Source organism: Chionomys nivalis, chromosome 12 (assembly GCF_950005125.1).
Source record: "Chionomys nivalis chromosome 12, mChiNiv1.1, whole genome shotgun sequence".
NCBI lineage: Eukaryota > Metazoa > Chordata > Mammalia > Rodentia > Cricetidae > Chionomys > Chionomys nivalis.
The window spans coordinates 68,051,818-68,077,531 of record NC_080097.1 but is presented as its reverse complement, the minus strand read 5'-3'; the positions used below and the strand labels follow the sequence as shown (position 1 = coordinate 68,077,531).

Genomic DNA, 25,714 nt, shown 5'->3' with positions numbered 1-25,714 from the left:
ACAGGGTTTCTCTGTGGTTTTGGAGCCTGTCCTGGAACTAGCTCTGTAGTCCAGGCTGGTCTCGAACTCACAGAGATCCGCCTGCCTCTGCCTCCCAAGTGCTGGGATTAAAGGCGTGCGCCACCACCGCCCGGCCCTATGGTTTGTTTTTGATCATGATTAAATGCAAGAGAAAAGGTTTCCACTCTGATACACGGTCTGGGTTAACAGGACTCAGTAGTGTACCCTTGTGGCCCTGAGTATCTACCTGGACAAGCCCGGGCAAGCCTAATCTACCTTCCTTCGAGTGTCAAACTTCCACATAGCTCTGTAGGGTGACAATAAGGCCAACGTGAAACTTGTGACAGGAAGGAATGAGGGAGGCATCAACACCAAGTCTGCCTCCATTGGTCTGACCATCACACTTAGCACGGGGTTTTGGAAGAAGATTCTATCCCTGGGGCCCACACAAACAGAAGGGGCAGACGACCTGGGAAGATGGCTCAGTAGGTTAAGTGCTTTGTTGTGTAAGTCTAAAAACATAGTTCAGATCCCAGCACCCATGCTAAAAAGAAAAAATAAAGCAGCGTCAGAGGTGGCAATGTAAATCCACAACCCCAGAACTGTGAAATGTAGACAGGAGAATCCTTGGGACTTAATGGCCAGATAGTCTAGAAAAACAGTGAGCTCTGGGTCCAGTGAGATCCTATCTCAAAAACTAAGGTGGAGAGTGATAATGGAAGACTCCTGACATTGATCTCTGACCTTTACACACACACTCACAGGCAAGTGTGTGCACGCATGCACACATACACGAATATGCAAATAATAAAAAGGAGTAGCAGAGGCAGGCTTCACCCTTGGCCTGAGATTTGTCTCCTTGTAACCGTAGACCATGACTCTCCCTCCACTTTCTCAATTCTTCCAGTACCTGGGACTTAAGACTTGCCTTCACTGCAGGCTGCTTCTGGGGTCCTGTAGTTCTGGGTACTACAATGTGATACTTTGAAGTTTTAACAACAGGGTCCTGAGCCAGGTAGGGCACTTCCAACCTGACGCTTCATATAGCACACTTAATGTGGACATGTCAGGTCCACAACGCTCAGTTCACTCTCCTCTTTGTTTCGCACAGCACAACTTCATACCTGGAAGCCTAAACACAAGGACTTGGTAGCTGCACAGCTGCAACCACCATCTAATGCACCTCTTGGCAGATGACAGACAGCAGGGCATGACAGGAGGCATGCAGAGGAGGATGCATCAGGTAGCAGACTACTGATTATTAACGAACCTCATTCATCAGCCAGAGGACTGCAGGCTCCAGTTCTTCATGGGTCCCCATGGAGAGGAGCAGCAGAGGCCTACTTCTGGAGAAAAGGAAGGTGAGGGAGAAGGAAAGAGGCTACATGCAAGTTGAGCAGAATGGGTACCTGCATCCACCAGTATCTGCACACAGAATGGTACATCCATTCATCAGTATCTGCACACAGAAGGGGTACATCCATCAGTATCTGCACACAGAAGGGGTACATACATCAGTATCTACACACAGAATGGGTACATACATCCATCAGTATCTGCACACAGAATGGGTACATACATCCATCAGTATCCGCACCCAGAATGGTTCATACATCCATCAGTATCTGCACCCAGAATGGTACATAGATTCACCAGTATCGGCACACAGAATGGGTACCTGCATCCATCAGTATCTGCACAGAGAAGGGGTACATATATTCACCAGTATCTGCACCCAGAATGGTACATCAATCCATCAGTATCTGCACACAGAATGGGTACATACATCCATCAGTATCTGCACACAGAATGGGTACATCCATCCATCAGTATCTGCACCCAGAATGGTACATCCATCCATCAGTATCTGCACACAGAAGGGGTACATACATCCATCAGTATCTGCACACAGAATGGATACCTACATGCACCAATATCTGCACACACAATGGGTACCTATATCCACCAGTATCTGCACACACAGGTTACACAAACTGACCTTTATTTGCCGTACTGAAGTCTGGTTTGTTTTTGATACAAAGTAACATTTTAGTACAGCATATCCCACCTATCAGAGCCACACCTGCTTGTCCAATGATGGCAGAACCAGGCCTATGCCCAGGGAAACAGTCCTTGTCCCGCAACTGTGCGCGGAAGACCTTGAGAGGGGTCGGCAGCATCTCAGTTGTCTGAGCTAGAAAATGTGTGCCTGTAAGGCACAGAACAGCCTTGAGAGCTGCAACTCTTCTCTCTCTTTTTAAACAGCTGTGCAAGAAAATATATCCCTTTTAAAAAAATTGTCAATAATGACTAACCTACAATCTAATGTCTAGAGTTACAAAGAATAAAATGAAATCAAAGATTTCTTGCTAGTAAAATGAAATGTTAGGAACAGTATTAAAATATAGATCCTACCCCAATGACACACAGAACCCAGTACAGTACCTATTAATGGGGCACACAGTTGAAGAAGGGACTGCATCAGCTCTTTAGCAGATAGATCTGGTATCAGAAGTGGAGATGCGGGGCAGGGGTGGGGTGAGAAAAATGAATTAAAAAAAAAAAAAAAAGAAAAAGAAACCCAACAAAAAATGGAGATGTCCTCGTGGAGTCAGGCTGAGAATGTTGTAACCAAGATGAAAAAGCACCCAGGTTTTCTTCTTCCATTTTCAATAGGCGTGTCTAGCCATTATGCCCACTACAAGTTCTTATTTCAGTTTGTGACATGAATAGTGTCATGCCAGAAAGAGCTGGTACAGGTACACCTGTGCCAGTTTTAAGGGTTACCCTGCAACCTTGTACTGACAAAGACTGCTGGGTATCTCAGAGCCTATGGGAACCAATGGCATGCCCATGCTCCCGCCCTCCCCCCAGCTGAGGATCCAACTCTGTCATCTAGGAACCACGAAGCCCTGATGGACTAGACATGATGCTTAAATATAAACACAGCTGGAGAAGAAACAAGAGGCCAGGGATGCAGGAGAAAGGCCAAGAGGTGAATCTGCAAGAATGCCAAAGCTTCCTTCCGGGTGTGGGAAGAAAGTGCTGCCATGGCAAGTGGGCCCCACCAAGGCACTGGTTCTGGTACCAACAGTGGTCTGAGCACCTGCGGTTGTGATATCTTCCAGGAGAGGGGCCACCGAGAAGCAGGAAGTCTGTCACAGCTCTGGTCCCACTGATAGGAACCTCCTGTAGCAAAGCAGCTCCCCCTGAACAAGGTTCCTGCCCAAGACAGGAACATCAAACCAAAAGGAAGTGACAGAGGGTGTTGGGATCAAGGGCTGGGCACCGACAACATGGAGCTATTCAAGTAAACATAGACAACCAAATACTTAGAAAAGGCTTGTAAACTTCTGATTAGCGAGGTCCTGGGCACAGCACCTCTGCTCGGCTGGCTATGGGAGGATCAAGTCTTTTGTGTTTCTGCTTTTCTGTTTCAAAGTGGACATGCGTGAGTGTGCCATCCAACAGCTGGGCCCAAATCTTGGTGGCTCTTTGCTTACAAAGGAGGTGTTGCTGGAGTCCTGGTTCTGGGTCCTTACCAGCTTGTCCACAGAAAGACAGACATCTAGTAGCTGAAAGAGTCAGCCAGCTGTCCCCACCATCTGGTCATGGAGTTTCCTCTGGTCCAGCTTTCTGCTAAGGTGGGCAAGCAGGGATCCACAGGACTTTACTTTGTTCTTGATTGACCATTGCCAGGATCTGAGTGCAAATGCCCGACAGGGCTCCTCCTTGGACAACCCCTGCAGAACAACCCACCAAACACAAGCAGGTTGGGTCAGCTCTAAGTAAAGACATTCCCACCCATCAAGGGATATGAACACTCTGTCTGTGGGCTCTCTGACTCTTCCTGACTCTCCTCCACATGACCCTCCTCCTTCAGCAGGGAATTGGGCAAAGGAGAAACCTTCCCCTAGGGAAGTTGACTGCTCACAAATTGCCCACAATGGCAGGTGGGGGGGAGGGGATTGGCTTTGCCTGCCCTCTACTGGTTAGGGGGAATAAAGCAGCATGGGGGGAGGGGGGATGTTAGGATTGCTTCACTGTCAGCAGGACTCTGGGACAACAACCACTAGCTGGATAGAGGAGGACTAGTGCCCAGGTTAGCAAGCTAGTGCTACTCAAAGGCACAGTGGGCAGAATAATCCACATAGGGCCAGTTATAATCAGAAAGTGTGACGTTTATGTGATTTTATTTCTATTTAACCTAATTTTTAAAAATCAGCATATATAGTTTGTCCATTTTTTAATATTTTCTTTTTTTTTTCCTATTGGTTTACTGGTCTTTGATAAACTGGAAATGAAAATAGGACCAGGTTGAGCCCCCTGGAAGTACTCTATAGGTCCTAACCCTTTTTGTGATGTGCTAAAATGCTCCCCTAGCTCCTACAGATGGTTGACTTCACCCAACAGAGGTGGAGAAGCAAGAAACCTGCATCCACAGGAGGCTCGTTCAGCAAACAGAGATGCCAAAACTGGCCTTGCCTCATCAGCCCACCTTACCTCTCACTCCCCCTAAGACTAGCCCTGGGCAGCACTCAGGACAGACAGCTGTCTGCACTGCTGGCCCACCTGGGTTCTTGGGCTCCCAACCTGTCTGGGAGTCACCACAGTTATGCTGCTGAGTTCCTACTGCATGCTGTGGATGAGGCTAGACCATGCCCATTGGCCAGTGTGTATAACCCTGCCAGCTGGCACAGCTTAGACACTGGCTGAACCTGTAAGTCAAATGTCTATGTACCGAAGGTATATGGCAGCTCAGGCTAGACTGTCCAGGAAAACTGGGCTACTTTCATTCCTAGGACTTGTGACCTGAGGAAAACTTCTGCTACTGGCTGGGCCCACACCCACTTACCTGTGAAGTACCTGCTGTACTCTTGATCAATCTTCTGTGCCGTCTCAAATTGCTCTTTGGAATGCCTCTGTGTCACCTTGTCCCTCAGGTAGACAGGGTCTCTTTGTTCCCTGTAGGGATAGCCAGGAAACTGGGGTAAGTCTCAAACCTAACCCCAGGTTCCTTCTTCCTTCCTTGATCCAGGAAGACAGGGCTGAGCTAGGGCAGGAGCATTTAGGCTGCTTTCCCATAAATCAGTAGCTTCTAGGCTATATGGGGAACCCTGGGCTGACAGGGAATCTGGGCACCTCAGTACCCCAGTGCATAAACAAAGCCAGCAGACACACTAGCTGTCTCCAATCAGAAGCACCAGGAGCTCAAGAGCACAGAAAAGTCAAGAAGAAAGGGGGCCTCAGTGAGTACAGCTGAGCTGGACTTAGCTCAGACTACACAATTCCCCTGGCCTGCTACACAACATAAGACAAAGCCAGCTATTCTCGGAAAGTGTGGTTGTACCCAGACAGGAAGGAGGTGGTAAACTCGGCTAGCATCTCTACATACAAGCCCAGGGTCAGAGGGGAGTGTTATTGTTCCAGCACAGGACCTAACAGGGCCAGACACCCACTTGATGTGCTTGGCGCTCTTGTAGCGGATGAAGATGACAATGGGGTAGATGTGCATATGGTGCAGTCTCTCGATGGCATGCGGTGCGATGTCCAGAAGACAGTGCCGGTTCTGAGAGACAATGGCGTACGGTAGGTAAGTACATAGTGCAGACGAGAGGACATGTCTTTTGTCTCCCCGAGGACCCACTCTTGCCCCACCCCCCACACAACTCTACCTTCCTCCACACTCAGAAATACCAGGCAGCAAAAGCAGGATTTCAGCAAGGTCACTTAGGAAGGGAGAATTGGTGATTATACCTCCCACTCCCCAACTGATGGCTGCTGAGGTGGCAGTGGGAACTGGCCAGCAAGCCACACCTCAAGATGGGAACTATACTGGTTGGTTTTGTGTGTCAGCCTGACACAAGATAGAGTCATCAGAAAGGAAGAAGCCTCAGTTGAGGAAATGCCTCAATGAGAGCCAGCTGTAAAGCATCTTCTCAACTAGTGTACAACTAGCCTCTGGTGGGTGGATGGTGCCATCCCTGGGTCTTGGATTCTATAAGAAGGTGGGCTTAGCAAGCTGTAGGAAGCAAGCCAGTAAGTAGTACTCCTTCAGGACCTCTGTATCAGCTCCAGCCTCCAGGATCCTGCCCTCTTTGAGTTTCTGTCTTGACTTCCTTTGGTGATGAATAGCAATGTGGAAGTGGAAGTGAAATAAACCCTTTCCTGCCCAATTTGCTTTTAGGTCACGGTGTTTCCTCGCAGCAATATAAATCCTCAGATAGGGACTTTTCTGGGGCCCAATCCTATCCTGGCCTCACAAATCTGCTCTACTGGACAAGAGTGGAGACTCGGATTTGTGGGTGGGGCATGCAAACTTTGCATTGGCTATGACGGAAACACATCCCATGAGCCCTTCCGCCTCCAGGATGGGGGTCAGCATAAGACCACAGGCACTCTGTGCAACTCTCGATGGATGTGTTTCCTAAATGAAGCTTTCCCCATCAAAAAATAAGCATTACAACTGTAAGAAGCTCACATTTTCTGGAAGAGGGAACTGCAGCGCAGAGAAGAGGCTGGAGAAGCCTAGAGGCCAGAGGCTGAGGAGCAGCTAGGACTGGCTACTTCCCTAGCACACCTGGCAGCTAACTCATTCCCTGGCAAATGAACCCCAGGATGTCAAATGCATCAAGAAATAGTGTTAGCTTTTATGGGGTCACAGACCTGGTAGGTGACTCTCTGTATGCATGTGTTCAGGGACCCATCCCAGAATGGTCTAGGAGAAGGCCTCCCCAGAGTTCAAAGCTCTCCTTAGTGCCCTTCAGAGCAGAGGCTGTGGGTACCAAAGTGTACCTAGGTCCTTCTATGGATCTGTGTGCTAGTGGTGAAGGCAGAGACTCATAGCATCACGGAGGATGAGACCAAGGGCAGGAGGCCTCAGATAGCTAGGACATGGTGAGCTGGGCTGAGGCGTAAGGGCCAGGGCAGAGGGTCCCAGATATAAGAGGAGCCCAGTTGTGCCAAAGTTCTAGGTACCTTTTCTGTGATCTCCTTTATTGAAGCCACGGTGGTAACATCAAAATGGCCACTCCTCCGCTTGTAGTCCACAAATAGGCAGTCTTTGACACCCCGCTCAATGGCTTGCTGGGAGGCCTTCATCACCTCTGTATGGTAAGATGCAGAAGTCAAAGGGCTAGATGCACAGAAGGGCTCCGATGCAGAGGGCCACACTGATCAGCAGCATGGATACCCACACTACTGCCTGCTCTCCTGAACAAAACGGAGGTCACAGGTGGGTCTCTCTATATCGGTAGGGCCCTTAGACGCTGTATGCCAATTTCTCTGCATGGCCAGGAAGGTAGGTGAACAAGAACGGATACAACCTAAAAGGCAGAGGCACCCCTTACCAAGTGGGCATCTGCAGAACTTTCCAGGTGCTTCACTGACCAGCATCTCTTTCACCACATCCAGTAAAGGCCCCAGGATGAGGACAGGCCGCAGAGAGGTACAGTCCACCTTCTGGACCCGCTGATAGGCCAGGCTCACTGAGTCTAAGAGATAAGAGAAGGCAGGGTCATGGACCGCGCCAGGACAGAGGAAGAAAGCAAAGCTGGGCAGCCATGGCCCCGACCTTGCTTATCTAAATAGGCCCACCCTAACCTTAGTTACCTGGACAGGCCTGTCGTCTTTGTCTCACAAAAGCAGGCCAGCAACAGTGACCTGGTTTAAATCAGGCACACCAGGGCACAACCACTAATGAAGTCATTCAGGAGACTGCAAGAGTCTTCTGCCACTGAGGATGCTGGGACAACTGATGTCCAATAATCTTACCCTTCATTCTACTCCAGGTCTTCCTCAGTTATCCCACGCCCACTGCACCCACACCTTACATCTCTGCTCACTAGAGATGTGGCTCTAAGGTTTGGAAGCCATAGTCTCCTCCGCAGGTATGGTTACAGGACTCATACTTGGGCATGGAGAATAGAGGTGATGCAATTACGTCTTTGGACCAGAAAAGATGGTGTGTGTGCCAGTACTGCCCGTAGAGATGGTGACAACCCTTAGGAACTGTCTGCGCTAGAAGACAGTAGGGACCTGGGTTTTCAACACAGGGCCACGTCCCTGGGCTGCCCACCAGGTCAGACCATGTGAGAAACACAGAAGAGCGCTTTGGGAGGCTTCAGCTGCTTCTCTCTGGTATAGTTCTAGTGATCATGCCACTTTCCCGGTTAACAGGCAAGGTAAATCCCTCCCCACCCCACACCCATCGAGAGTACAAAGTTCTCACAGGAAGAAATGGTCAGGAAGGTAGCAGGGAACTGCTTTCCTAGAGACTCCCTAATGGTGCTTGCTGGCTTCTCAGAAACACAGAAAGATACAAAGTGTCCAGTCTCTGCCCTTTGGAAGCTCATGCTAAATGGAGCCACAAGGGAGCAAGACTAGACACCCAGACTGATGCTGCATCAGGAGTCCAGGTACAAGAATGGAAGTGTTAGGCGAGTGCTGAGTGAGCTAGCTCAAACTGGATGAGAGCAAAGAACAGGCTGGAAGAGGGCACAAGATGACTTTGGTAGGCAGCTGCAAGAAGATAGGACTCTGTAGGGTCTGCACACTTTTGTGGAGGTGCTACAGATAGAAGACACAGCTACCTGGGAGCACAAACACCCATTCTCTGCAGAGACCAACCCCATGGGCAGAACAAAGAAAGCGAATACAGTCTTGTCTCACGTCAACCAGCAAACCGTGTGTTTGCATTTGAAGATGGATTATACAAGTGTCTATATACGGTACTTCCTAACCTGGGGAACAGCTGGTCTGTGGTCTACATTAATGACCTTGGAATGTCCATGCACTTTCTCTTTAAAACAGAGACACAGATGTAGCCAATATAGTTGACCCCTCCACACTAGCCTCCTCAGATGCAACCATTACTCTGAGTCAGAAGTATATCTTTTCCACGACTCTTATTACTGTAAGCTAATTTTTATAGACTGAGGAAAAACCCCTAGCAAATAAGGTATATGTGTGTGTGTGTGGGGGGGTGTTATATTCAACAAAAATAACATGATACTATGAATGGCTTGTAGCTTCATCTCCCCCACAGAATGCATCACAGGAATTCATGGTCCTCCCCTGAGGACTCTGCAATATTTCATGCACAGGTAAAATGTAAACCTGGACAAAATGCTGCTGCCAAGACACTGGGAACTCAGGTAGAGTATGCAGGAAATACCCAATAGCAAATGAGACAAAAAAATGAAGTTTAGGGCAGTCACAGCAGCCACAATTGGAAGAACCAAAAATGCAGCAAGAAGGGAGGAGGCAAGAACTAAGTCCATGAAACTGGAGAAATAGCTCAGTGGGTACGAGTATCTCCTCTGCAAGCATGAGCTCCTGGGCTTCAATCCCCAAGCACGCATGTGAAAGGCCAGGCATAGGCACCTGGCTATAAACCCAGCAATACAGGACAGCGCTATGAGGGATTGCTGGCTGCCAGTCTAGCTCCTGGTTCAGTGAGAGACTCTGCTCAAAGAAACAATGCAAAGAGTCCTTCTCTGGTCTCTTTAAACACACATGTGCATATAATTAGTATGTTTAATTATAATATGTATATCTACATATATCCCCACTCACAAGTAAATACAAAGAAAATACAAAGAAGTCTAAATCAGAGGCTTTCTCTGAATCGCTTGCCAAATTCCAAAGCTTTGAGGCACAAAGCTAAATGTGTAAGGAAAACACAAAACCATGTAGCAAAGTGTCCCGCTGACTCTTGTGTGAAGGAGGCCCAGGCCAGGGTGAGCTCAGCATCCCCTTGGACCCAGGTGGCCACCGGTGCTGGCTCACAAGGCACTGGAGCTTCACTCTTGGAATGTCAAGAAGAGGAGGTGTTAAGGCTGACAGTCGACTCAGATGACCAATGGGGGCAGCTGTTGGATAGTCCTCACAGATGCCGAGACTTTAATCACAAGATCTGGAAAGTCTTGGCAGAGAATAAAAGCCTGTTACAAATATAAAATAGAAACTCTGGCACTAGGCAAGGCAGCTTCTGAAATGGGACACCAAAGACGAGCTAGACACTGAGCAGGGTAAAGGACACTGGTAAGCACCCTGGCTGGCTGAAGCATTGAGAGAAAATGCTTGAAAAGAATAGGGGAAGCATCAAAAAAACAAAAAAAAAAACAACAACAACAAAAAAAAGAAGCCGGGCGGTGGTGGCGCACGCCTTTAATCCCAGCACTCGGGAGGCAGAGGCAGGCGGATCTCTGTGAGTTCGAGACCAGCCTGGTCTACAAAAGCTAGTTCCAGGACAGGCTCCAAAGCCACAGAGAAACCCTGTCTCGAAAAACCAAAAAAAAAAAAAAAAAAAAAAAAAAAAAAAAAAAAAAAAAAGAATAGGGGAAGCATGCAAAGACAGGAGACCAACAAGACCTGGACAGGGAACTCAGAGGAGAGAGATGAAAAGACCACAGAGGCAGCAGCAAGCTATGGACTTAAGGACAAGGTAAACATACCCGGGCAGCATAGTGAGGCCTGATGCTAGGAACAGAGACAATGCCAAGACTCACTGGGCCTAGGGGATGTGACCTTCAGCATAAAAACATTAGAAGCCTCATTGTCCGCTATGTTCAGCGAGTCCGGTTTCATCCCATGCTTTCTCCGACCCGGGGCCAGCTGGCCTTGGTGAGTTCCTGATAGAATATCCCCATTGTCTTAATGTGTGGGTGCATCCCTCGCGGTCCTGAGTTCCTTGCTCGTGCTCTCTCTCCTTCTGCTCCTGATTTGGACCTTGAGATTTCAGTACTCGCTGAACATAGTGGACAATGAGGACTACTGAGAACTCAAGAACAATGGCAATGGGTTTTTGATCCTATTGCACGTACTGGCTTTGTGGAAGCCTAGGCAGTTTGGATGCTCACCTTACTAGACCTGGATGGAGGTGGGGGGTCCTTGGACTTCCCACAGGGCAGGGAACCCTGATTGCTCTTAGGGCTGACAAGGGAGGGGGACTTGATCGGGGGACAGGGAGGGAAATGGGAGGCGGTGGCGGGGAGGAGGCAGAAATCTTTAATAAATAAATAAATAAGTAAAAAATTAAAAAAAAAAAAACATTAGAAGCAACCCTCCCAGAAACATCGTGGTAGGTTAAAATGGACCCTTAAGGGCTGGGTCACTTCTTGTCTTATTTAGGGTTCACAGGCGGTTTAAAGAAAAATGACCCCCCCAAGGGGAGTGGCACTATTAGGAGGTGTGGCCATGTAGGAGTATGTGTGGCTTTGTTCGAGGAAGTGCATCACTGTGATATTGGGCTGTGAGGCCTCCTATGCTGAAGTTATACTCAGTGAGACAGACCACTTCCTGTTGTCCAGATGTAAGGACTCTCATACCTGCATGCTGCCTTGTTTCCCACCATGACGACAATGTAAGCAACCCCAATTAAATGTTTTTCCTTTGCCTTTGTAAGAGTTGTCATAATCATGGTCTTCGCAGCAATAAAAAACCTAACTAAGACAGATTCTATTGCTGCAATGAAACACAATGACCAAAAAGCAAGTCAGGGAGGAAAGGGTTATTTGGCTCACACTCCAGCATCGCAGCTCGTCACTGAGGGAAGTCAGGACACAAACTCAAACAGGAGCTGATGCAGAGGACATGGAGGGGTGCTGCTTACTGGCTTGCTTCCCCTGGCTTGTTCAGCTAGCTTTCTTATAGAACCCAGGACTACCAGCTGAGGGATGGCCCCACCCACAAAGGCTGGGCCCTCCCCCACTGATCACTAGTTGAGAAACTACATCTCATGAGACACTTCCTCAACTGAGGGTCCTTCTTCTCTGATGACTTTAGTTTGTCAAACTGACACAAAACTAGCCAGGACACTTCTTGATCCCAACAACCTGTGACTCTTGCATTTTCTAGTGAGAAAGTTCTCCTGGGTTGTCTGGGGAGAGCCTAAATGCCCTCACAGGTGTTCCCGCCAGAAAAGGGAATTTTGAAGCAGACACACATGGCAGAGAAGGGGACGTCAAGAAGGAGTAGAAAGAGGTTTCAAGATAACAGTGATGTGTCCACAAGCAAACGAATGTTGGTAGCCACTGCTCAGAACCAACAAAGGCTAGGAGCAGAAGCATCCTTCAGAGCTTGCAGGGCAGTGGAGGCTCTGGCACCTTCAGGCTGACCTGGTGGCATTGGTATTAAGACATCTGGCTTTTAGAATGAATAGACATTGTGTTAAGTTACTGTTTATAGTGATTTGTTACAGCAGCCATAAATACAACTCCATTTGCATTTTGTGTGTGTGTGTGTGTGTGTGTGTGTAGGCTAGAAGCTGGCAATAGGTGTCCTCCTTGATAACTCTCCTATAGCATTTATGGAAGTGCTGGGGATCTGAACTCCAGTTCTCTGATTTGCCCAGGAAAGCACTTGCTTTGCTCACAAAACAGTCTCCCCAGCTCCTTGAACAGCATTTTTTTTTTCACATATGCCATATGTGGAGGTCAGAGGAAACACTCACAGAGTTAGGCCTTTCCTTACACCTTTGTGTGAGTTAGGGAACAACCTCCAGTCACCAGGCTCACCTGACAAGCTCCTTTACCCCCCCGTCAAATGAAGCCAACCCTCTGGATTCAGTTCTGATTTCATGGATTCAAGCAATTGGGGATAGAAAATATTCAAATAGGTATCATTAAGTAATTTGGTGACCATTTAAGTATATGGAGAATGCACTTAGGCCAAATAAAACATCTGATTGACATGAGTTAACAAAACACCTGTGGGTCTGGATACCTAGAGGGGGCTTGGTACCAACTCTCTGACATACCAAGTTGTGGCTGTGTACACCAAGCTAAGGCTCTATATACAGGGAAATTCTGTAAAGTGGTAAAATGGACAATGTCAGACAAAACAAAATATGTCACAAAGCACAAATCAGACATTCTAAGAAATGTTGAAGGAAAGCAGAAAAATGACAAGACCAGACAAACGGAAGCAGGGGAAGGAATGACTAGTGAAAGAGAGTGAAGAGAACAGCGTGAAAACACTGTCGCGCACTGGGGTGACAACGGGCACACTACGGAAGCTGGGATGCGGTGAGTGCAGGGAGACTTCTTAGGTCACTGTGGTGGCCTGGGCTAGCAGGCAGTCAGATGCACATGTGGGGCACTGAAGTCTCCAAAGGAAAACTGGAGAGGTAACAGAAATACCGGGTTATTCCCAATATGGAGAGAAAGGTGAGACGAGGAAATATAAAAGACGTGGAGTCAGCAAACACAAAGAAAAGACAGCATCCACTATAGTGACACTTGAGACGTTCTGCTTTCACAGAAAGTGAAAACTATCTGCCATCTATCCACACATTGATAGTCAGGTAATACTTGGATACAATGTGCTAAAACTCAGGCTGCCAGCTAGTGAAATAAAAGCTACTGTGCCTTACCCTACTCCAGGGACAGTAAATAAAACTACAAAGAAGTTCAAATATGAACGTAGCCAGAAAAAGGCCAAGTATATGTATGGAGACTAAGCAAGAGAAAAAGAGTAGAAATAGAGCATCACACCTTCCCGATTTTTCAAAGGGACACTGCCAGAAATGAGGACACTTATCAGTGGTAGAAGGGTCATTTCAGGAAAACAGAACGATCCAGACGGTGTGTTTCCAGGAACAGTTTCAGAATGAGTGGTGAGACTGGAGAGATGGCTCAACCACTAAGAGTACAGGTTATTCTTCCAGAGGAGTAGGTTTGATTTCCAGTATCCCCGTGGTGGTTCACAACCTTGTCTAACTCCAGTCCCAGGGGACCTGATACCCTCTTCTGGTCTCTGTGGCACACACATGGTACACATACATTCATGCAGGTAAAACATTCACACACATTAAAAATAAATATTTAAATTTTTTAAAAAATTAAGCAGTGCAGAAATTCCAAGGAACTGACACAGACACACCCACCAGACCCTCACTGAACACATGAGAGATGGCGCCTGTGGAAGAAAGAAGTGGGCTGTCTCAGAGCACAGCCCAAAAGAAGGAAGGAGGAAGGCTAGAAACCCAAGAGACGACAGCAACTTAATTCTGTTACTAACAGGAGAGTACATCTCAGGCTTTTGAGGTAAAAGGGCAAAAATGAGCTGACATTATCACCAAAAGACATATTTTTTACATATACACTCACATGCATTAAACCCCACACTAACGCTGTATGTTATGTATGTTATACAGAAACTGAGAGCAGACTAGAGCTTCCCACAGGCTGTGGTCTATCCAGCCTGCATGATGGTGACAGGGAACATCGTACTGCACTTTATTTTACTTTATTTATTTATTTATTTTTGAGACAGGGTCTTACTGTGTAGCCCTGGCTGATTCATACACACACACACACACACACACACACACACAGACACAGACACCAGGGTATCCTTGAACTCACAGAGATCTGCATACCTCTGCCTCCAAAGTGCTGAGATTAAAGGTATGTACCACCACACCTGGCAAGATCTTCACTTTAAAGATAAGGAAAGAAGAAGGAAAGAGGAAAGAGGGACCCATCAGTCCCACATTCTAGAACTGCCTGATGACCCCAAACCCTGTCTGTCCAGGACACTGGATATCTACACAGTCCTAGGAACCACTTTGATGGCAAGGATCTGTTGCCACTCAGGACCAATGCCCTCCTTCTACAAGGGCCATCTTCTAGGAGGGCATCTGACATTCCTAGTCCTCCACTCCAGCGTTACTCAGCATTCTCTGGGAAGGATTTTGTCAAAGTCACCAATGAACATGTAAATGAAGTGAGACAGGCTGAACAGTGACCAACACAAGCCGGACACAATGCACGAGGCAGAAACTACGTCCTGGCCCAGGGCCTCTCGCTGAATGAACTAGGAGCTTTGCCTCTCAGCAAGGCTGGCTAGCCATGAGCCACCACCATCTTTCTTCATTCCTGTGCTGGGCTTACAGGCACGCCACATTTGGCTTTAATATCTGGATCTGAAGTCAGGTCCTCGAGCTTGTACAGCACTTCACACACCGAGCCACCGCCCTGCCTCCCAGGTCCTGACACTCGCTGTGCCCTTCTTCCTGAAACAGGGCTGGAGGAACGAAGAAACATGGTGGCCAAGAGCAGACTTGAGGATTAAAGACACACACTGATGTTGAAAGATTCTCAGAACCATCCTGCCAGCCTGAATGTCCACTTCCAGACAAGTACATAAAAATTAAGGAACCTTTGGGAATCCCCCACAGTGAGGCTCTCCCACCCTGCCAATCCCATGGAGCCCATGGAGCCCTTTGGAAGGAGCCCAGCACTTGCCTTCAAAGAGTGGAATGGAGTCATTGGAAAAGGTGTCCAAGGCGAGCAGATCTTTGCCGTCTTTAGACCCACTGCGTTTGTGTTTATGCTTCCTGCGGAAGAAGGACCGACGTGCAGCTGCCGACAGTGTCTTTGCTGTGTTGTCATCTTTGACCTCCGACATGCTAAGCCTCCTTGAGAACTCTTGGTCCATCCTGCAGTCAGAGAGGACAATGTGGGGAGGGCCCCTAGGTTCCCCTAGCTCCCTGAGGCCTCCTAACTACCAGCCTTTCCCATGCCCCAGGAACCTCAGGCATCGCCACTACCACTGAGTCGGAGGTATCTTTAAAAAGAGACTGCGTGGTAAAGAATGGTTGGGTATTTACCCTCAGAAGTGATCAAAGGAGTTCTCTCAGAACCTCAGGTACTTCCTCCAGTGGAAAGTTATTAAAGAAAGAGCAAACTGAGTTTTTTGTGGAATATTCCTTTACACTGTGACTTAATAAAAAGCTAAATGGCCGATAGCTAGGCAGGAGGTATAGCAGGGACTCTGGACACAGAGAACTCTGGGAAGAAGAAAGGCAGAGTTACCAGCCATATGGAGAGGAAACAGGATGGGCAGTACAGAGTAAAAGCAGCCGAGGAACATCAAAGAATGTAGATGAAAAAATATGCACTAATTTAAGTTACAAGAACTAGTTAGGAACAAACCTTAGCTAAGGCTAAGCTTTCATAATTAATAATAAATCTGTGTTTTTTGTGAGCTGGTAGCTCCAAGAAAAATCCCACTACATGATCCTCCTTGATTCTTGTGGTGATCTGAAGGAGAATGACACCCTCTGACTCATATATTTGAATGTTTGGTCATAAGGGAATGACACTACTTGAGAGGGGTTAGGAAGTGTGGCTTTGTAGGAGGAAGTGTGTCACTGGGGGTGGACTTTGGGGTTTCAAAGCCAAAGCTAGTTCCAGAATCTTTCTTTTCCTGTTACCTACAGATAGAGATACAGAACTCTCAATTATTTCTCGGGCACCATGTCTGTCTATGTGCCATCATGCTCCCTGCCATAAAGATAATGGACTAAACCTCTGAAATTGTAAGCCAGCCCCCACTTAATGCTTTCTTTTATAAGAGTTGCTGTGGTTCTGGTGTCTCTTCACAGCAAAAGACCATTAAGACATCCTAGCTTGCCACAGGATCTCTTCCTTCCTTCTGCTTCCTGACCACATTGTGAAGTGGCCAATGAGGTTTTCACCAGATGAATAGAGGAGGTCACCTGACTTCACACTTTCAGTCTCCAGAACTGGGAGATAAACTTCTCTTTCTTATGAATTTCTCAGCCTCAAGTATTTGTTACAGCAAAAGAAAACAGACAGGGTAATAGCTAATTGAGTTTCTTTCAGAGGTGATGGACATGCTTTAAAATTAATTCTGAAGGAGCTGGCAATGTGGTAAAGTGCTTGCCTAGCATGCTCAAGGCCCTGATTTTAATCCCCAGCAACACATGAACTGGATGTTGTGGCACATGCCTATGATCTGAGCACTTAAGAGATGAAGGCAAGAGAAGCAGTTCAAGGCCATCTTAGCTACAGAGCAAATGGGAGGTTAGTTGGGATACATGAGACCCTACCTCAATCATCAGTAAATAAAATAATGGTGAAGATGGTTGCACATATCTGTGAATATCCATGCCTCCGCATCAGTGGGAGGACTCACAGCTTCATGACTCTGTTTGGGAGAAGAGGTTACACATCCTGACTCATCGTGGTGTTTCTATGCATTGGCTCATCTAGGAGCAGCTTTCTGGACAGGGATCTGGGTCACTGCAGCTCTGTGAGGTCCCATACCACGCTGGTGGCCCCCGTGGTCTCTGCCTGGAGATGGAGAAGACTTACACATATTTACTGGGAATTTGCCCACGCTGGATCTTCTGGGCATTCTCATCCAGCTGCCAAGCCATCCAGGACCCAAACATGCCCTGGGGTAATGTGTCATCCACATACAGGATGTCATCTTTCTTAAAACTCAGTTCAGGCTCCACCTCTGCCAGACGGTCGTATAGGGCCCTGGACCATGGAAGAGAAGACACAGGTTGAGATCATATCACACACGCCCATCTCTTGAGGCAGCTGTCTGTGCTGTCTCCAGACACCACGGGAAAGGATTTGGGGGCATCCTGAAGAGGCCCACATCATACACTTTCCAGAGCAGGATAGAGATGTCTATCACCTTTTCTTTCTAACTCTAAGGGCTCATCACTTCCTTGTACCCCATCCTTTCAAACAGACATTTTCTATCCACTTGTCTCAGCAATCAAAGTGGCTGCTTCCTGCGGACTAGCACCTCCCATAGATGCAAATACACCATTTCCCTCCTGCAGAATGGGAAGTTATTACCCATGCGTGTTATCATCTACTTTGTGGTCTGAGGTCATGGGGGACATGACAGGCGTCCTGAGCCGCTCACTGAAGATGCCTGATGTCATTCCCACATGACTTATAGGCACCATGGACACCTGAGATCCATGCACACTGCAGAGGGCTCTGTGGGACTCAGGAGAGACCACAGGAGGAACACAGCCCATAGAGTAGTCTAAGGGGCTCCAGGTCTCAAGACTCTTGTAGTCTTGACCCTTACCCTCCCTCCAAAAGTATCTCACATAGGCAAAAGTCATGCCAATCAGTGATGGCCTGAGCCCTCGGGGCGAATAGTCCAGGAATCCATTTACCCTATGAACTTTCCACAGACAGCCCCTCCCCTGGCCCTAACCCTTGCTACTGGCACCTGATGTAGAAGCTGTCACCAGGCAGGCCCTTGACTCTGGAGAATTCCTCATGGCGATACTGCACCTTCAGGCGGATATTATCCTTTGGCTTCAACATCTCCACATAGACATCCTCTACTGTCCTGCTGCGCACATCCTGGTTGCCATACTGAGCAGGGAAAGAGCGCCAGGGTCAGAAAGACAGTGGCAGGGATAGCATGGATACTCAAAAGGTTCCAGGACGGTCTTAAGACTCTGCCTGCCTCCCCTCTACTGATCTTGGTCTCCCCTGTGCCTGTGCTCTATGACTTCCTGGCTACTAGATACAGTGGAACTACCTAGCAATGAAGATTTCTACTTTATACTTATGAAGCCATTGCACTGTCTAATTTTATGTCAATTTAACATAGGCTAGAGCCATCTGAGAGGAGGGAACCCCGATTGAGAAAATGCCTTCATTAAACTGATCTATGGGCAAGCCTGTAGAGCATTTTCTTAATTAGTAAATGACAAGGGAGGAGGGCCCAGCCCATTGTTGGTGGCAGGGGTAGAGGACACCACCCCTGGGCTGCTGGTCCTGAATTCTATAAGAAAGCAGACTGAGCAGGCCACAGAGAGCAAGTCAGTAAGCAGTACTCTTTCATAGTCTCTGCATCAGCTCCTGCCTCCAGGTTCTGTTTGAGCTCTGCCCTGACGTCCCTCAGTAATAGAATGTTACCTGGAAGTATAAGCTGAAATAAACCAAGTTTATTTCCTCCCCAAGTTGCGTTGGCCATGGTATTTCATCACAGCAATAGTAACCCTAACTAGGACAGTCATCTATGTGCCATCTCCCCCATGGGATGGGAGACCCAGAGAGTGAGAGAGAAAGAAAGCCAAATCAGTCAGCTCAGAGACCTAGTACTCATGAGACTGGGCACTTCCTTCTGGCTCCTCAGGATCAGTGTCAAGTTAAGTTAAGCCCTTGGGTTGCCTCAGTGGCCCACCACACTGCCCACGGGCTGGGGAGTAGCCCTCATTTACAAGATGAATAACCCACCTTGACAAGTTACTATAGGTAAAGTATAATCCCATCTTCTGTGTCATGTAAGAGGACAGAAGCTGAGAACGCATGAACATGACCTGGCACACACAGTGGCAGAACTCACCTCCAGGATGAGGTCCCCTGGCACGAGGCCATCGGGACCCTTGGCAGGACTATCATCTTCCACCTCGGCCACAAACACCCCGTGCAGGTTCCCACCACACAAGTGCACTCCCAGATCCAGCTGGGATTTCTTGATGAAAACAATGCGGGGATCAGGGCTCTTCTTGCTGCTATCTCCCACAATCCTTTTAAGAAGGAAAATCAAGTCCTTAACATGTGCAAGAAGAGACTCAGGATAAGTGAAGAGAGTCATGGTTGATGCCCTGCCTGCTTGTTTGGCAGGCTTGGACTTCTAAGAGCCAAGGGGCTGGCTGGTCACAGGTTCTCCTCTACTGACTCAGTACAGAGTCGGAGACCGAGAGTGGCAATGCGAACAGAAAGAGAGACAGAAGAAAGAGGGCAGCAAGCCATTCAGAGAGAAAACAAGAAAGCCAGTAAGGGACATGCTTCTGACCCAGCTGTCACTGGGTGCCTGAGGAAGCACCTCTTTCTCTACTGAGCTTGCCTGACCTGGCCTTGCTATTTAGAGACAGACAGTTCACTCAGGAAAACACCCAGGCAGTCTCTCTGCCAGCTAATGTGGGGGCTCTTGCTATCAAGACCAGAGGTGCCAAGGGGGAAATGCATGGAACTCCCTCAGAGGGGGAAATAGAGGAGATCCCCTGGTTGGACTGGGGATGGGTGGGCATGGGGACTTGAGGGGTTGGGTTGGAAGGTGAGCAGAGGGGGGATGTTGAGAGATGACTGGAAAGGGGGTTTTATGGACTCGGGTAGAAGCCTAATGCAAAGGAAACTTCCACAAGGATGGCCCCAGCTAAGACTTCAGACAGCAATGGATGCACAGTCTGAACTGGCTATGCCGTGATCAGATTGGTGACTGCCTAGGTTGTCAGTGGAGAGCCTTCATCCAGTGACTGACGGAAGCAGATTCAGAAACCCATGGTCAAACACTGGGCTGAGCTATAGGAAGAAGGAGAGATCGTAGAAGCCAGGGGTCAGTGACATCAGAGGAAAACCCACAGAAATGGCTAGCCTGGGTCATGGGAACTCAGAGTCTGAACCAAAAACCAGGGAGCCTGCATGGGACTGGCCGAAGCCCTCTGCATATATGTGACAGTTGCGTAGCTTGGTCTATTTGGGGGACTCTAGGAATGGGAGCAGGGCTGTCCCTGGTGCTATGGCTGCCTCTTGGGAACCTAATCCTCATACTGGATTGCTTTGCCCAGCCTGAATACTGGGGGAGGTGCCTGGTCTTATGACAGCTTGATATGCTATGCTGATGCCCTTCGAAGGCCTGCCCTTTCTGAGCAAATACAGAGAAGGGGTGGGTTGGGGTGGCAGAGGACAGGTGTGGGGGGGATGAGTGGAAAGAGAGGAGGGAGAGGAGGCTGGGGTCAGGATGTAAAATAAATTAATGAAAAAAGAAGGGGAAGAAGGAGGAGGAGATGGGGAGGAAGAAGAAGATGGAGAAGGAAGAAGCAGGAGGAGGAGATGGAAGAAGAAGAAAAAGGAGGAGAAGGAGGAACAGGAGGAGCAGGAGGAGGAGGAGGAGCAGATGGAGGAAGAGGAGGAACAGGAGGAGGAAGAGGTAGGAGCAGTAGCAGCAGTAGTGGAGTAGGGTCAGGGTGAATCTGGGAACACAGTGAGGGGGCCAGACACCCTCAGAAACCATGAAGGAGATGTAAAGGAAGAGTCCACCCCTGGTGAGTTCCAGCAGGAGCTCTGCCCAGGCAGAGCGGCCTCAATCCGCATGACACCGGGGCACTTACGAGCGGCAATTCTAGGTTAGACTGACCCAAGGCTCCTATGAGAACCTCTCCTCCTGACAATGTTCTCTTCTCTAGCTTCTCAGGAGAACCCCATCTGCTCACAGGAAGTGTGCACACCCAGCTGACGGTCCTCCCTGCCGCAGAGCTCAGCCCTAGCTGCCTCTCAGCACACTTGCCAGGGTCCCTGGCCTAACATCAACATTGTCGCCGCTGAGCAGAGACCCGGGCCTTCCTGGCTGGTAAAGGTAGAATGTCTGGAGACAGAATAGGAGAAGAGAAGGGGGGGTGAAGGAAAAAAGACAGGCCTGGTGTGGGGTCTGTCCCAGTGGAGCAGATGGGCAAATGGAGTCCCATAGCATTGCCTATGCTGACCTGGAGCTGGGGGTACTTTGCTTGGCTGGGGGGGTGCCAGGGCCTTCATCCTGTTCCATCAATGGATCAATGACAGAGGGATGTTCTGGGGTTACAGCACTGCTGCCCTGGAGAGTAGAGTGAGGGGTGGCAGCAGGGTCCAGGTGGGAGCTGGAGGTGGGAAACAGAAAGAATATAATGCATTCAAGCAGCCAGAGCCACCACCCCTGCAGTGTGGCAATGGGTCCAGACTGTGAATTGGGAACCGGCTTCACACACCGAGTCCTAGAAAGGCAGATACATAAGGAGTCTGGACTTGTGCCACCTGCCCCATAGGTTTGCCTGTCTCCAATCAGGGATTCTCTCCAAAGAATCCAACCTAGAGGACACCAAAGCCCCCTTCCCTTCTCATCTGCTTTTATTCCCCACCAAGTTATGCGTGGTGACTCTACAGGACACGTAACACTCCTGTCATCTACCTCGGGGCCCACAGTTCGGGTGCAGGTACAGGCAGGTGTCCAGTGTTTGCTCCCACACAAAGTCAAGCACAGTATGAATCCTATGCCAGGGACTGAGGTTTTAGTTACTGTGGCTCCCCGCACCCTTGTCTGTACTCTTAATGTTTCAGGAGGAGACATCCCCTTGTCCACCCCAGCCTAGGCAGCCCCTGGAAGCATACCTGGAATGGGAGTGGCTACTGAGCTGGTGAATGTGTGGGTTGTACTGTGCCAGGATGGTGATGGTATCGCACTGCTGTCCGATGATCAGCCGGGCCTGCTGCTCGGTGGCACTCCTCAGGTTTATGCCATTGAACTGGGAAGATGCCCAGGGTGGACTCAGTGACGGGTAATGACTGAGGCAGTGAACATGGACTTGGGAACACTGCTTTGTAGGACAGGACCAAAGAGAAAAGGGAGGGAGGGAGGGAGGGAGGGAGGGAGGGAGGGAGGGAGGGAGGGAGGGAGGGAGGGAGGGAGGGAGGGCCATTTCCTCTTACCTCAAGTAACTGGTCCCCATACTCAAGGCCGGCCTGGTGGGCAATGCTCCCTGTGGTCACCTTGGAGACGTAGACACCACCCTTCTCTCCACTCACGATGGAGATTCCCAGAGGCTCTGAACCTTTCTGCACTTTCACATGGCGTGGCTCCTCCAGGTAAGGCCTGGAGACACAGTCCAAGTTTCAGGGACTTAGACCCAAAGGGACAGAATGGGGAGGCTGAGATCAGGCATGCAGTCAGCAGTGTGGAGGAAGGCCCAGAGCTCAGGTGTTCTGATAAGATGGGAGATGGCAAACTGACTTTGGACAAAGGAACACATTCCTGAAATTCCATGCAGTACAAACAAACATGGAAAAGACAGAAGATGACTGATGTGAACTATAACTGGGAGTCACACACACACACACACACACACACACTTTCATTTGATGAAAGAGTCATCTTAGGACATGCACTATGCATATCCCATGGAGGGAGTTCTGAAGACGCCCACTGGCAAAAAGATGACAACAAAAAGTTGTCCCCTAATCCCTCCCCGCAAAGATGGTATGAATAGCTAGTTCTTGTATCTATGGGTCCCTAGAGTGACAATGAAACAGCTATAAGCCATGAGAAGAGGGCTAAGGGACTAATGGAGCAAGGGTGTGCGCATGCATTTACTGGCCAGGGAGCCGTCCCCATATCCAAGGGCATGAAAGGATGTGAGAGCCTCATGTCAGGCCAACCTCAGACTCCTCAGTGAGGAGGACCTGGGCCTAACGGCCACGGGCAGCCTCAGAAGGGATCTGTGGTGGAAGAGATACATCGATGAACAAAGGTTAGGAGAGAAGAGATACTCAGAAGGACCACACTTGAACAGAAGACCCAGAACTCTGCAAGTCCTCCTCCTAGAAGTAGCTTTTCCAGCTGAGGGGGCCCTCAGTCTCAGTCAAAGCCATAGGAAGTTCTAGGTTGTGAGCAGCAAATACCTGCTTGTCACTACTGTGAGACAAAGAGAAAACCCACAAGTTCAGAGGACCTTAGTCTGGGTCCCCACAGCTGTGTCTTGGAATAGCAGAGAGTAAAATGCCTCACACACACCCAATTTAAAAACATTCATCTTTACATCGACTTACTCATTTGTGTTTATATATGTGCATGTACACCTGTGCATGCCATGGTGCATGTGGGGAGATAAGAGGACAATTTGTGGGGTGGGGGTGGAGCCAGTTCTCCCCTTTCACCTCGTAGGTCCAGGAGATCAAACTTAGGTCACCAGATCTGGCAGCAAGTGAGCCATCTCACCATCCCATGAAAATCTTCTGAAACGGTTCTAACACTCCTGCCAGGTAATGTCACTTCCCAAACCCACGCCTCCACAATTTTCCCCTTAACCTTCTAGCTCCTGCATACAGTCAATTCTGCCACTGAACATGCATTAGAGTGTCAGGCAGTTTAGAATTCTAAGTCCCTTGCAGCTAGTCATCTAAAGACCATCCTCATAGCTCAGGCTAAGAAGATGGAACAGAGAATAGACACCGAAAGGAGAGAGCAGGTCTAGCGTCCATCCAAGGTTCCTCCTCACCCAGTGGCTGACCATTCCTATGTCCACATTAACACAGTGTGCTCAGCACAATACAAAAGTGGGTGACCAAGTCGAACCATGTCACATAAAAGCCAGGAAGCTGGGGCTGGAGAGATAACAATGATGGGGGAGAGTCTTCTGTTTTGTGTTAATTTCACTGGTTAAATAAAGAAACTGCCTTGGCCCTTTAATAGGACAGAAAATTAGGTAGGTGGAGTAGACAGAACAGAATGCTGGGAGAAAGAAGCCGAGTCAGTCAGTCGCCATGATTCTCTCACTCCAGACAGACGCAGGTTAAGATCTTTCCTAGTAAGCCAGCTCGTGGTGCTACACAGAATATGAGAAATGGGTTAGATCAATATGTAAGAGCTAACCAATAAGAGGCTGGAACTAATGGGCCAGGCAGTGTTCAAAAGAATACAGTTTCCGTGTAATTATTTCGGGGCATAAGCTAGCCATGTGGGCAGCCGGGTGCCGGGGACGCAGCCCTGCTGCTCCTATTACTACATAACTCCACAGTGAATAGTGTGGATTCCTCTTTCAGGACCTGAGTTCAGTTGTCAACATCCATATTGGTTCACTCAAAACCACCCATTAACTCCAGTGTCATGGGATCTGATGGCCTCTTCTGACCTCCAAGGGTACTTGCACTCATGTGCACATATTCCAACACACACAAACATCAATATACATACGTACAGATAGACAGACACACACACATTCACACACACCCAGGAAACTTCCAAATGACCCTATGCATCAGGGTTTCCTGACCTGAAAAGATGTGGAATAGAGAAAAGCAACTCCACTTTTGGGACTTATATACATATTTATGTCAGTATTTTTTTTTAATATTTTCACTTTATGTATCTGTGCATGGGCAGATTTCTACAGAGAGAGGGCGTCCTGGAGAATGTGACCAATGGCATGATCTCTACTTCCTCCAACTTCCCAGCGACCTGATTAATTTTTTACACTATGACAAAAGTTTTCTCAGAGCAAAGCTAATTTGTACATCAAGATTATTACGTTTACTTAGCATTACAATACTTGCTAGAGGAACTGTGTTGTATATATGACATGGCACTACAACAGACACTATACTCTCTGCCGTGTATAGCAGACGTCTCAACTGACTGCATGGGACTTTCTTCTTCTTTTTACTTTTTTCATTTCCCTGATTTTCTCTCATGACTATATGATAGGGAACTCCGGGGTCTGGATAGGAGACTACCTTTCATTGGGAAGCTATTGCTTGGGTCACAGGGGCTGAATTCACCTCTAACTGGACTGTCAGCCCCAGCAGGGCAGGGATCACTCATACCTTTGGGAGCAGGAAGCCGATAGGCTGCATGTCTCGTGTCACAGGCCCTTTCTACTGAAGACACACTTCATGTGGAGAAGCCAGAGCTAGAGCTGAGCAGAGCCACGCCTCCACACTCCCATGGGTGTCGCCCAGAAAGCACCCTAGTCCTGTAGCTGGTGACCTGGGCTAGGGCCTAGCGTTACATACATTTGCTCCCCTGGGTTCTCAAGTTAATACGCATTGGGTTCCTTTTCTTACAAGTTCAGATTTTCAAATCAAATATGATCTAATATATTTATTTATTTACGTTTTTTTGAGGCAAGGTCTCACTATAGCCTTGGTTGTCTTGGAACTCACAGAGATCTGCCTGCCTATGTGCATTTCATTTCTCAATAGAAACAAACAAAGAAACAATTCTGAGTAGAGCCAAAGAACCAAGAAATGTAGCAAATTATACCTGGAGCCAAAGATCAAGGGATAAGAATGAATCCCGGTTCTAGCTAGGTCAGGCCAGTCACTGAGCTTGTATACACAGAGCTTACTCAGGTGGTCTGGACACAGTGTACTCTTGGAAAATGGAGCTA

The 25,714-nt window shown here is 48.4% G+C and overlaps 1 protein-coding gene across 4 annotated transcripts in view; it reads right to left on the bottom strand.

Moving 5' to 3' along the window:
- Positions 1–1,342: 1,342 nt before the first annotated feature.
- The window catches only part of LOC130884798 (disks large homolog 5), a 110,367-nt gene continuing 85,995 nt past the window's right edge, over positions 1,343–25,714 (bottom strand). For 2 of the 4 annotated variants that reach the window (XM_057785978.1, XM_057785979.1), the window contains exons 21-33: positions 22,986–23,045; positions 22,260–22,422; positions 21,942–22,075; positions 21,284–21,433; positions 19,144–19,327; positions 18,016–18,164; positions 17,127–17,297; positions 15,252–15,445; positions 7,350–7,493; positions 6,979–7,106; positions 5,460–5,569; positions 4,856–4,965; positions 1,343–3,743 (exon numbers count right to left, since the gene is read on the bottom strand). In XM_057785978.1, coding sequence (XP_057641961.1) covers positions 3,640–3,743; positions 4,856–4,965; positions 5,460–5,569; positions 6,979–7,106; positions 7,350–7,493; positions 15,252–15,445; positions 17,127–17,297; positions 18,016–18,164; positions 19,144–19,327; positions 21,284–21,433; positions 21,942–22,075; positions 22,260–22,422; positions 22,986–23,045 — 1,801 coding nt within the window. In that variant the 3' untranslated portion in view covers positions 1,343–3,639. The remainder of the gene's footprint in view (positions 3,744–4,855; positions 4,966–5,459; positions 5,570–6,978; positions 7,107–7,349; positions 7,494–15,251; positions 15,446–17,126; positions 17,298–18,015; positions 18,165–19,143; positions 19,328–21,283; positions 21,434–21,941; positions 22,076–22,259; positions 22,423–22,985; positions 23,046–25,714) is intronic. The other 2 variants (XM_057785980.1, XM_057785981.1) reach the window with 1 other exon arrangement.